The sequence below is a fragment of the Salvia splendens genome, unplaced genomic scaffold (assembly GCF_004379255.2).
Source record: "Salvia splendens isolate huo1 unplaced genomic scaffold, SspV2 ctg337, whole genome shotgun sequence".
NCBI classification, from domain to species: domain Eukaryota; kingdom Viridiplantae; phylum Streptophyta; class Magnoliopsida; order Lamiales; family Lamiaceae; genus Salvia; species Salvia splendens.
In genome coordinates, this window is record NW_024598979.1 from 16,177 (window position 1) to 28,407 (window position 12,231).

General features: G+C 37.1%; 1 protein-coding gene and 1 pseudogene across 1 annotated transcript; both read left to right on the forward strand.

Moving 5' to 3' along the window:
* Positions 1 to 1,418: 1,418 nt before the first annotated feature.
* LOC121789781 lies at positions 1,419 to 5,721 on the forward strand (annotated as a pseudogene).
* A 4,028-nt stretch (positions 5,722 to 9,749) lies between these two features.
* LOC121789779 (protein HEAT INTOLERANT 4-like) lies at positions 9,750 to 11,934 on the forward strand. Its single transcript, XM_042188151.1, has 7 exons — positions 9,750 to 10,048; positions 10,361 to 10,399; positions 10,501 to 10,554; positions 10,734 to 10,797; positions 10,990 to 11,048; positions 11,701 to 11,823; positions 11,905 to 11,934. Exons 1-7 carry the CDS (start codon positions 9,830 to 9,832, stop codon positions 11,917 to 11,919), a joined length of 573 nt encoding a protein of 190 aa, XP_042044085.1. The 5' UTR covers positions 9,750 to 9,829; the 3' UTR covers positions 11,920 to 11,934.
* Positions 11,935 to 12,231: the final 297 nt, after the last annotated feature.

A 12,231-nucleotide genomic window follows, 5' to 3' on the forward strand; every position in this document is an offset into this window, starting at 1 on the left:
AGGTTCCAATTCCAATTTTAGCTAGTGTATATAAATGATCTCATGGGATGTAACATGAAATGTGTTTCTTTGGTCATTGTAAGCGACAACCATATATGGTTGTTGTCTGTATAACCAGAGTGAATAAAAAAAAGTCTTCCTTTTGTTTTGTTTCTTAACTCTCTTCATTGAAGCTCAGATAATGGAGGAGTTTCTGTCCTTTTTACTTCTTTTTATAACTAGTAGTAGTATTATTTGAAAAATGTTTCTTTATGCTTAGATTTGCAGTTGTGCCGTTAGAAATGGATATTATGCAACCTATTCATTATTATAACAAATAAAAAATATTAGCACTCTTTCACACGTGACTGATGCAAGTACCTTCTATTAACTTGGTTACTTGATATAGCTAGGGATTAGATTCTCTCTTGGTTACTCTTAAGTAATGTTTGTTTTTATTATTTTGATAAATAGGTGGCAGAAAAAGGTGTTTCCATCGGTGAATGTGCGTATGAATCGTTTATGTCACTCTACAACAAGAACGGAGAGTTCACAATTTCACATATAAGAAGACTACGAGGTATATAATTTACAGTTTTGATTTCTAGTGATGGGAGAAATTAATATTTGAAAACTTTGAAAATGTCTCTGGTAGGTGTCTGCGTTTTCATGTTTTGTGTCACGGCCGCATTTTCTAAGAACAGAAAAACGGTTGAATCGCGACTAGTGAGGGATTAAAGAAGCGGGAAAGAAAAGGGAAAACAACACAACAACACCATTGCTCGAAATAAATGGGAATAGCTCGAATAAAATCAAAGTATCATTTCGACAATCAACAACTCAAAATGAATATTATCTCAAACAATACTTGAAATCAAAAGAAACAACATTCAGCGGAAGCTTTCGACAGAAGAATAATATTATGTATGAGGATATAATATATTCATAACATTTTATTTGCCATCTTCTTCACTTTTATGCTCAACACCCTCCGCGCTCGTCACAGCTCAAACTTGCACATTTTTAAAACATATGCAGGGCTGAGTACTTGATGCACTCAGTGGACTCATACCGAAAGCATTTTATAAAAATTATTTATCATGTCATAAAGGAGTGACTTTGGGGTTTTTAACTTTGAAAAGGCCCGAGTCACTAAAACATTTCAACGTACCATCCATCAACACCATAGTCACATACCTTTTTAAAATAACATAACAAGCAAAGTTTAACTTTAGAAAAATAAATTAATTAATGTATAAATCTTACCCTCTTATCTTAGTTAGAAATTCTGAAGTCTTATCAAAAAATCAGTACACTTCCTTCCTCAAAATGGCCGACTGACTCCCAAACAACTATATACATTCTGTCGGCCCAAACCATGTATTTAATTTGCCCCAATACTCAACATGGCCCAAAAATAAAGGAACAACAGTCATCTTCTGAACTGGCAATCCCCAATTCTCTCTTCTAACTCCAATCTGAAATCCCTAAAACAGCCTACTTCTCCTCGGACTCTCACTCTCGTCTCTCTCCATCTTTCCGGTCTCAATTTCTGCCACAGCGACGAGCTCACCACACCGCCTCATCGGTAATTCTCTCTCTCTCCTTCTACCTCCGTACATCGCCGTCCCCCTTCCTCACTTCGCAGCTCCACCGTTGTCCAGTCATGTTGCTGCTCAGGCCCGCTCGATGTCACGCCGCCATCGCCAACTCTCCTCTGTTCTTGGCCAGCTCTTCCCGTCATTATAGCTGCTGTCCGTCATGAGCAACCGCGACTGCTGCTGCTGGAGCTTGCGCAGCCTTCTTCTCAACACTGCACCACCGCCGCCCCCTTCTCTCTTTTCTAACTCTCTCTCGGTTTCTCTTCTCTCTTTTGACTTCCCAAACGCAAACTCCAATGTCCAATCGCCACTGCCTGATTCGTCACTACTGCTCGGGTAGTGAGACTTTGCCATCTCGACTCGGAAGTTTGTAGTCTCTCTAATCTCTGATATGTAGAACTGCATTTGATAAAATCTTCTTTGCACTCTCGGTTTCTCTGTTTCTCTGGAATTATGGAAGTGGTGAAAAGGATTGTGATAGTGATCTGTGCACTTAAATAAACTGCATTTGTTGGGATTTCGATAGAGATCTTCTCCATATCCATTATTCTTGTTGCTATATTAATGGAAGAGTGGTAACTGATTTTGTGTAGGTAGTACGTGGAGAGGGAGTTGCGGGTTTTGTGAACTGAAATGGGCTTTTAATAATTGGCTCTCTCAAGAAAAGAACTGCTTGATGGAAGAACGAATAGATCATGGCCCAATTTCCGTTAAGAGCTTCAATTCATTCCATTAACCATCGAAAAGAAATAAAGGTATAAAATCGAGTTAAATATTCAACGTTCTTCCACGAACAACTAAAAAGGATTGGGAAAAGTCGGGGTGTTACATTTTGTTTGAATTTTATTACTATAAAGTACTAGTAACTTTGGGGATGGCTATGTGCAGAGTACAGTGGTATTAATGCTCATGGTTCCATGGAGGGATCGATAGTTAATGAACAAATGCTGTTAGCAAATATTTTAAATGCGTGAAAAATGGAAGCTTATGGATCAATTGCATTGTTGGTTATCAACCGATTCAATATATCAATGGAATTGTTGACAGGTATTTACTTTGAATTTTGGATGTTACTTTAGATAACAGTGGGACATGGTATCAAACCACACCCTTCCTCTACTCAACCGATTCTCAGTCACCTCATGGAATTACTGCATAAGGCAAGCAGTCGACAATGGCGATTTTTACAAAGCGCTTATTCTCTTTGCCAAAATGGAACAACAGTCTCATTTACATCCCAACAATTTAACTTATCCTTTTGTCGCAAAAGCATGCGCGAAGCTATCAGACCTCAAACTGTCGACAATGGTTCATGCCCACGTTGTGAAAACACCCTATTGTTGGGATGTGTATGTGCATACTGCGCTAGTGGATATGTATGTGAAATGTGGTAGTTTGTGTTGCGCGCAGGGCGTGTTCGACGAAATGCCTGTGTGTGATGTAGCTTCTTGGAATGCATTGGTTGTGGGTTTTGCTCGAGCGGGCATCTTTGATAGGGTTTCACTGCTGTTCAGTAGAATGAGGGCTGCCGGCGTTATGCCGGATGCGGTTACTGTGATGGGATTGACTCATTTGATATCTGGATTGAAGGATTCAATGTTATTGAGTGGTGTTCATTGCTTTGGGATGAAATGTGGGGTTGACAAGGATGTCTTGGTCGCCAACACTTTGATAGCTGGCTATGTGAAGTGCCACAAGATGCTCTCGGCTGAGAAAGTGTTCCTTGGCATTGCTTCTGATTGCTTGAGTGTAGTTTCGTGGAATGCTTTGATTGCTGGATTTGCTTATTTTGAAGAGTGGGAGAAGGCGATTGAGGTATACATCCGGATGCTTCGTGATGAATACAAGCATGATGCAAGCACGGTTCTTAATTTGCTTTCATCCATGGCTCAGCAGTCGGAATCTTTACTCTGTGGGATGCTTGTTCACGCTCATGGAGTGAAAATTGGGTGTTATGTAACAATCACCGTGCTTAACACCCTTGTTTGCATGTATTCAAAGTGTGGTGACATTGAATCCGCGAGGTATGTATTCGACTGCATGAGTGTGAGATCTTGCGTTACGTGGACTGTGATGATTGGGGCGTATGCAGATAAGGGTGATTTGGATGAGACATTATCCCTCTTCCATGAGATGGAGGCTGCTGGCGAGAAGCCTGATTCAGTCACGGTTTTCCATCTCATAGCAGCGTGTGGTAAATCCGGAGGACTTGATGTTGGGAGATGGATCGATGCTTACAGCTCTGCAAAGGGGCTAAAGAAGGATTTGATGGTGTGTAATGCACTGATAGACATGTACTCGAAATGTGGAAGCATGGAACACGCTGAGAGCGTCTTTCTTGCAATGGATGAGAAAAATGTTGTCTCCTGGACGGCTCTCATATATTGATTCGCACTTAATGGGAGATCCCGAGAGGCATTGGATCATTTTGATCGAATGTTGGAGTCTGGTGAGACGCCAAATCATGTAACTTTCCTTGCTGTTCTTCAAGCCTGCACTCATGTTGGTTTGTTGGAGAAAGGGTGGGAGATCTTTAACATGATGACTAGTGAGTACCATTTGAATCCCGGGTTGGATCATTATGCGTGCGTGGCCGACCTCTTTGGGCGTCGGGGGAAGCTTAAAGAAGCATTGCATTTCATCCAAGAGATGCCTGTCACACCAGATGCAGGGATTTGGGGTGTTTTGCTTAGTGCTTGCAAGATCCATCGCGACTCAGAGATTGCTGAGCACGCAGCACGTCATCTGTTTCTACTGGTGCCACGGGCTGCAGCACCTTATGTTGAAATGGCTAATGTATATGCATTGGCTAACGAGTGGAGTGGGGTAGCTGCTATGCGCATGGAGATGAAGGCCAAGCAAGTGGCCAAAATCCCTGGCCAAAGTGTTGTACGTATTGATGGGAAATGCTATTCATTTACAGCTGATGATCGGTGCCATCCTAATAGGTGTAAGATATTTGAGACATTGGATTACTTAGTTTTACAGTTGAAAGATGATATGGACATTTCTTCTTGTGATGAATCTTAGTCATGACATTTTCATTTTTCTAAATAAATACTTTAATATTCCGCTTTATTCTTCACACCTCTTAGTATCCTTTTAATCCAGGAATAAATGGAGAATATGGGGTGAAATCACATTCAGTCATATGCTACAATATCAACATAGAATGTGTTGAAAGCTTTCTTTTAGTTGCTCAAGACTTATCTAAACAACAAAATTATGACTTTTCCTCGACGATTATAAATTTATAATGTGGTTTATGAGATTATAGAATTTTGAATAACTGACTATCCGGATTCTAGTACTTGCTCTTAACTCACTAGCATGCATAATAACTACTTTAGTACTTTTGCACGATTCACTTTCATATGGTTGAATATATGTTGTGTGAGTTGGATGTATATTAAACCAGTTATGCATGTCGACAGATGTGGACGCATTCAAAGAAAAAGCAAAACTTTCCACTTATTCTATATTAGCTGCTTGTGGTTTGCCTTCTATTCCAGGTATCGTATGCTCCCATCTCAATAGTAGCACTGGACATCATCAGAAATCGAGTTTAATTCCTCGTTCTTGCTGAGAACGTTTCTATGTATCTGTGAAAGATGGTGTTCCGGCCTTCCATGGTAGCCTTGATCTTCTCCTTCTTGAATATGCCATTTCAATTAATCATCAAGCCATGTATACACAAATATTTCTTCGGTTGCAAAATCAAATAAAATCAACATTTTAGCAACTGACACACATATTTTGCGCGTGTATGCAAAACTAGAAACTGACAACTCAGTTTGCTTACCCATTAGGAAGATAAATACTGATAAATAGCTGGCGTGGTGTTAGAAGAGATTATTGGAACTGAATTCTGTGGTTTAGGATATTTTCTTTGGCTTGATTTTAGAAAACTCTACTTAACATTCCTTTTAGTTGTTATGAGTGGAGTGGTAAGCTTGTGAAGAATGTTGTGGGTTCATGTATTGATAGTCCTTGGTGCTACTGCTTTTTGAGTTTTTCATAATTGGAGTAGCTTCTCGCCATGTATGGGGAATGCTGTAATCGTTTCGAGCTAAGTAGGCTGTATTTGCAGTGTTTCGTTTTTCAGGATATGAAAGATATGAGAGCATGCTATGATTGCTTACTTTCTGCTGCAGCTGCTTCAGCAATTAGTGCGTATGGTACAATTTTTTATATGTCTGTTTTCTAGCTCGCATCCTTCTTTTAGGGTGGAAAGAGCTGGATTTTGCTTTGATTTTTTGTTGTTATCTTTCTGTTTAGAAAATTCTCGAAATAATAAATAGAGTAGTACAAAATTGTGGACCTTATTATTTGTTTATTTTAACACAAATCAGATTCACTGTCCTTATAAGTTACAGATTTATATGATTATGATATTTTTACAGTGTTCATTATGTTCAATATGTAGATGCAAAGTACAATCAATTTAAAAAATAATGGTTCTTATCATTTTCATTCTTGTTCTTCTTATGTACACTAACAAAGTGAGTGTAGTTCCTTAAATATATTTAGTCAAATGAGATGTTCAAAATCAGATTTTGTATAGTGCTGAACATGTAACCAAGTTGTGGAAATGTATCATATTATATAAAATGCAGTAATATACTCCTTGGTACATCATGCCATCTCGACTGCCGTAATAATCAGTTGCAGTCATATGCCCTTGTCATGTTAATGGCATTTAGACCGTGCTTCCTTTTTGAAGCTGTTCCCTCCTTTCAAGCTTGAATCTTTGCTGTATAGTTTATCTTTCTACTTTGTCCCAGAAAAGTAAAGTAATAAATAAAAAATTGATATGTCTCAGGTGTTAATGCTCTTTTTTTTTACTTTCTTTGATTTCTCTAGTGTATGTTCCAGGGTAAATGTTACGGTGGAGGAATCCATCTCTAGAAATGCTGAATCTGATACAAATAGTTGTGGTGCGGAGGAAGAAGGCTTAAGCTTTGCAAATATAGCAGAGATGTTGAAGCAGGGCCAAATTCCATCTGCGCTCAAATTGTCGAATGATAAAACCTCTTGTTTTAGTGGGTCTGCTAATCATATAGCTGTGTAGCATCTGATGAACTATTGCTACTAAAAAGCAATGATGAACTAGTAAGGCACGAGGCACTTTCAGTCATGAATCCGATTCTTATGAGGCATAATGCCTATTTGGAGAGACAACAAGTAAGTAGAATGCTTTTGCTATTTTGTTGTTTATATAATATTCTGAATAGAGGCCTGTGGAAACAGGTTTGCTGGGGAATTAGTGTTTCATACTTTATCTCAATCATTGAGGAAGGAAGCTGGATTCTCTGTACAAGACCAAGCAGTTCATTCTCTGTACAAGACCAAGCTGGATTATTTACATTAAATTATCTCTCATTCATACTTTGAATTTTTTTTATTATGAATTTAATTATGTAAATTTTAATTTTTAAGATTTTAATTATGTAATTTTTAATTTTTAGGATTTTAATTATGTAAATTTTTATTTTTAGTAATTGGTAAAGTATTTCAAGTATTTTTAATGCATTTTAAAATAGTGGAAATGTTTTTAGTAATTGAAGTATTTAAATTGAACAATAGAATGGTGGGACCCTTGAGCATGCTCCTACGGAAGAGCATGGATGTGGGTGTTGTGATCTTGCGGAAGAGCAGTGAATTAAAAATGAATAAAGGTGGGTTCGGGTCAACATTCGTGCTTTTGGCAAGCGCATGGATGTGGATTCTCTGATCTTCGTGACAATGTTTAGTGTGCATGTGATGTATAAGAGCCTTTTTTTGTAGGCATTTCAAAATTTGCAGTAAATAATATTCCCTTCATCCCATAGTAATTGTCACTCTTGGTGTTGGCACGGGTTTTAAGGAATGTAAAGAAAAGTTGATTAAAAAGTTAGTGGAATATGAAATCCACTTTTTTATATTGATTTTATGATAAAATGTGAATGAAGTGAATTAGTGGAATATGAAACCTATTTATCATTTATGGTAAAAAAATGAAGTGTGACAATTATTGTGGGACGAAGGGAGTAATCTCTTACTACAAGAGAGTGTTTATTGTGCATGTAATTTTGATCTACTATTGAATCAATGTGAACATATGGTGCATTGTGTGTGGAGACAGACATGTGGTCGCGTAACAATAATAACTTTTAAGAATTTTGGGTTAAAACGAATTGTAAAATCAATTTAATTTACTTTATTTATCCATTTAAAATAATTTAGAAAAATATAATAAATTGAAATATACAATTCCAGAAAATAAAAATATAGTAAAAGATAATTTAAAAAATCAGAATTCCGAGCACTTCAGTGCTCGGAATAACCTAGTCGTCTTAGCGCCAAATTTTCTAAGCACCCGATCATGCTCAGAATTTCATAATTCTGAGCACTTAAAGGTGCTTGGCTGATGTGGGGTACTTGGATATGTTTGCATTAAGATGACCGTCCTATCGTTGACCAGTGACCTAAGCATATTCTAGTATGTTGTGCTTGGAAAGTATTCAAAAACATTTCGACGAGACGAATACCAAGCACACTAGGTGCTCGGTATCTCTCGTTTTACTGAGCACTTTCACTTTTTACTAAACACCATTACACCAAAATGCTTAGTGAACATTGTCTTTTGTAGTGCATCCTTAGGGCCTAGCTCCACCATTTAATTTCAGCGTGCGCACATTACATTTATAATAATAAAATATATTTAAATAACATAATTAGTAATAAAAATTATTAAGATAAATGTTACTGCGGAAGAATAGTAGTAGTACTAATTATGATAATGAGTCAGGAATATACTTCAGAATAAACCTTATAGCCCCAAATTTACATAATAATGTGCTAGAGCAATTAAGTCATACATCTACGTCAGTACATGTATTATCAATTTAAACTTTAGTAATTTGTACTTATTTAATTATAAAATAGGAGTAAAAAAAACTTCCGACTCGATAGTAAAAGACAATTAACGCCCCCCTAAATCCGTCACCGTTTGTTTGGATAAGGAAAGGCAGAAAATAACAAAGATAGTGGATATTTCAATTGCATCGTGATTTTTATCCAACTCAGATTATATAAATCTAATTCCAAAATCTTCTTTCGTTTTTTTTGGCATTATTCATTCTAGATTATTACCATGTAATAAAATCCCCATTCACAATCTAATTTCTACTTTCATCGAAGAACAACAATTAGATATGAAATATAATTTTTGATTTATTTTTAACTATGTATATTGCGCAACAAGTTCTGTTATAGCTATAAGGGCATCCACAATGGGACGCCCGATGTGTGCCATCGTCCGCGGGCGCCATCGTCCGCCCCATTGTGGGTGCTCGCCATCGTCCGCGCCCTACGCCCACGCCCGATGCATCGTCCGCGGTTGAAGCGAGGACGATGACCTATCGTCCGTGCCATCGGGCGCCCCATTGCGGGATCGGGGGACGATGGTCGCGGACGATGCCATGCGTTTTTGATTTTTTTTTCTATTTAAACCTCGTTTCTCATTCACTTGTTAACATCTCGCCTCTCTCGTTTCGCTCCTCTCTCACATTTCTACCTATCTCACATACCAAATGAACCACGACTATAGGGCGCGCCATAGGGCGCTCCATTGTGGATGCCCTAACATTTCAAATTAAATAAAATGCATAGGGCGCGCCTTAGGGCGCCCCATTGTGGATGCCCTAACATCTAACAAAATATAAAAACAGTTTTATTATATTTTAAATTCATACATTTTTCAAGTTGATTATTTCACCTCCCAATTTTCTTACATCGATGTGTTGATAATTTGAAATAGTCAAACAGGTTATTTTGTTGCCTTATTTATAATTTCATGGTTATTTTGTTGCCTTATTTATAATTTCATGTTATTACTATAATGCTCTATTTATCTTTTTAAAAAGAATGAGATCTAATGAAGCGGATGAACTATCGTATAATCTTTTGTGTCTGAACGCAATAACAATTTACCATTTTAATACTACCATACGTTGTAAAATGAATTTGAATATTACAATAATAAGTCCTAATTAACATTTATACCAAAAATATTGAATTTTAAAAATTGAATCATATAGTCGCGTAATATCCACGCGCGTAAATGGTAAGCTGACACGCTCACATATAAATGCTGTACGCATTTTCATTCAATCCACCATTTTCCGCCATCCAATTTCACATCCCTCAAATTCAAATTTCGGTACCTCTCTTCGAAAACCCTAGCGCTCTCCCTCTCTACAGAGGCGATGAGGAAGGGAACAAAGCGTAAGGCTAAGGCCAAGCCTGAAGAGGATCAGAAAAACGAGGCGAGCCAATCTCCAGCTGAAGAAACCAACTCGGAGGGCCCCAGCCGCAATGCTGAGCTGGATCCGAGCAGAGGCGCAGCTGGAAAGGCCGGCCGGAAGCGAGCTAAGGTTGCTAAACCGGAAACCGAGACTGAGTATTTCGCTGACAAGCGCAATTTGGTACGTTTACAGTTTCTGTTTAGGATTTCGAATTCATTCTAGGTAATTTTACTTGTGTATGTTGTGTTAAACGTTGAAATTTGGATTTCAAATATGCTTCTGGCAACGGATCGTGTATATACTTCTCTGTAAGGATATATAATGTGTATGATGTTGCTTATTTTAATGTGACCTAGCTTCTGAAGTTCTTATACTAATCTGTAATTTGTGTAAATAAGCTGAGATGCGTTCACCTCTTTCATGTAATTTGAAGATAAATGTACATGGCTTTGCATTGGTTGCTGATTGTATGTGCTGCTATGTGTTGTGCAGGAGGATCTCTGGCTACAGGTTTTTCCGGTAGGCACAGAAGTAAGAATATGATTTCCGTCTAGTTTAGCTACTGTTCCTCTTTCTGATTTCCGATGATAATGGATTTGATTTCTTTTGTTATATGTGATTTTAATTGACAGTGGGATCAGTTGGACATGGTGTATGAGTACAAGTGGAACTTCACTAATTTGGAAGTGAGTAGCCAATAAATCTTACATTCTCATTCGTTAACATGTGAAGGTTTTTGCTGATTTGGTCCTTTTAAGATCTCTCTCTCTCGTGAAAAAAAATTAAAAGCATTGAGTGGAAATTTTATAACCAGAGCTGAGCAAGTTATGGAATAAGTTTGACTTTAATTCTATTAATGTGGCAGGAAGCTCTTGAAGAAGGTGGAGAGTTACATGATAAGAAGGTCTACCTCTTCGGCTGTACAGAGCGTAAGTAGCCCTAAGAATATAGATCTTCCAATTTTTTGCTGACTAAAACTAATCTTACAAATAAAGCTAGTCCATCCTGAAAATATGGAGGTTTACCATGATACTAGTTAATTTTTTCTATGGTTTCTTAGTATTTTGGGATCATAAATTTCTCTTGCTACTATTTCTTAATGCTACTATTTATCTCTGCAGCTCAATTGGTTCCTTTCAAAGATCAATCCAAAGTTACAATGATACCTGTTGTGGTTGCTGTAAGCCCCAATACTTTTCTCTTGACATTTGACATTTTATTTATGGGTTTTGCATTTTGTGCTCAGTTGATTGTATTGTTTTACTGATCACAGCCATTTAAGTTGGATGTTAGTGAATCAATTATATTCTTGGAAATGATCTACTTCCTACACAAACTATGTAATGTTAGATTATTTCTGCTCTTGCACACTTCTTTGTAATAATGCATCCTTAGATATCGATTCCAGTTCACTACTAATTGTGCATTATTCCTTAGAATTATAATTTTTAATGTGCTTTTTCTATTCCCTCCCAAATATCTTTGTTCACTCCTCTAATTATATCTTAACCGTAGCAGTAGCATCATGTATTTGTGGTTATCATATAATTCCTTGAATCTAAATTTGTGAAATTATTTATATTTTATGTGTGATCTCAAAAATGCAACTAATGAATGGTTCTTCTGCATTGGCTCAAATTAATGTCTTTGTTCCATATCCCTTCATTCATGGTGGATGTTAGGATATGTGATGCATTCACAAATCTTAAATGGATGGTATGCAATGACATAAAAAAGAAAAATTTTATGTATTGCCTTCTTGAGCCCCCTTTTATTTGCTCTCTAATTACTGTGAATTTTTACTGATTCATGGATATTTTTTGAATGAACAGGTGGTATCACCTTTTCCCCCATCTGACAAAATTGGTATCAAATCAGTCCAGAGGGAGACTGAAGAAATAGTGCCCATGAAGCAGATGAAATGGATTGGGTCCCTTATATACCTCTTGAGAAAAGTATCAATTTTTCCTTTGGTTTTATACTGCTGCTTCTCTCTGTTAAATTGTTGACAACTTTTCCATTGCATTTACTCTTAGGGAATCTCAAGTTGAAAAACTTAAAAACTCTCAGATTTTCATCTTGAGCTGTAACCAAAGGAGGTAATGTGCGCCTACTTTCGCCTGCTATTTTTTTGGATTTCATGAATATCTGTATTTTTTATGGTGAAGGATTTGTGCATCTGGTTATGTTGTTTGTTTTGCGTTTGTATCAACAGAATTTTTTTATTTATGACTTGGCAGTTTAAGATTATCATCTGTTGCTGCCTGCCTCTTTTGCTACATAATCCACTTTCATTTTCTTATATTGACATCATTTGGTGTATTCGGTTTGAATATCAGATTTTACTTACCTTCACCATCCAT

Coding starts and splice junctions, on each gene's coding strand:
- LOC121789779 (XM_042188151.1), top strand. CDS start 9,830: ATGAGGAAGGGAACAAAGCGTAAGGCTAAGGCCAAGCCTGAAGAGGAT. Junction 10,049..10,360: donor TCGCTGACAAGCGCAATTTG/GTACGTTTACAG, acceptor TGTGTTGTGCAG/GAGGATCTCTGGCTACAGGT. Junction 10,798..10,989: donor CCTCTTCGGCTGTACAGAGC/GTAAGTAGCCCT, acceptor TTATCTCTGCAG/CTCAATTGGTTCCTTTCAAA.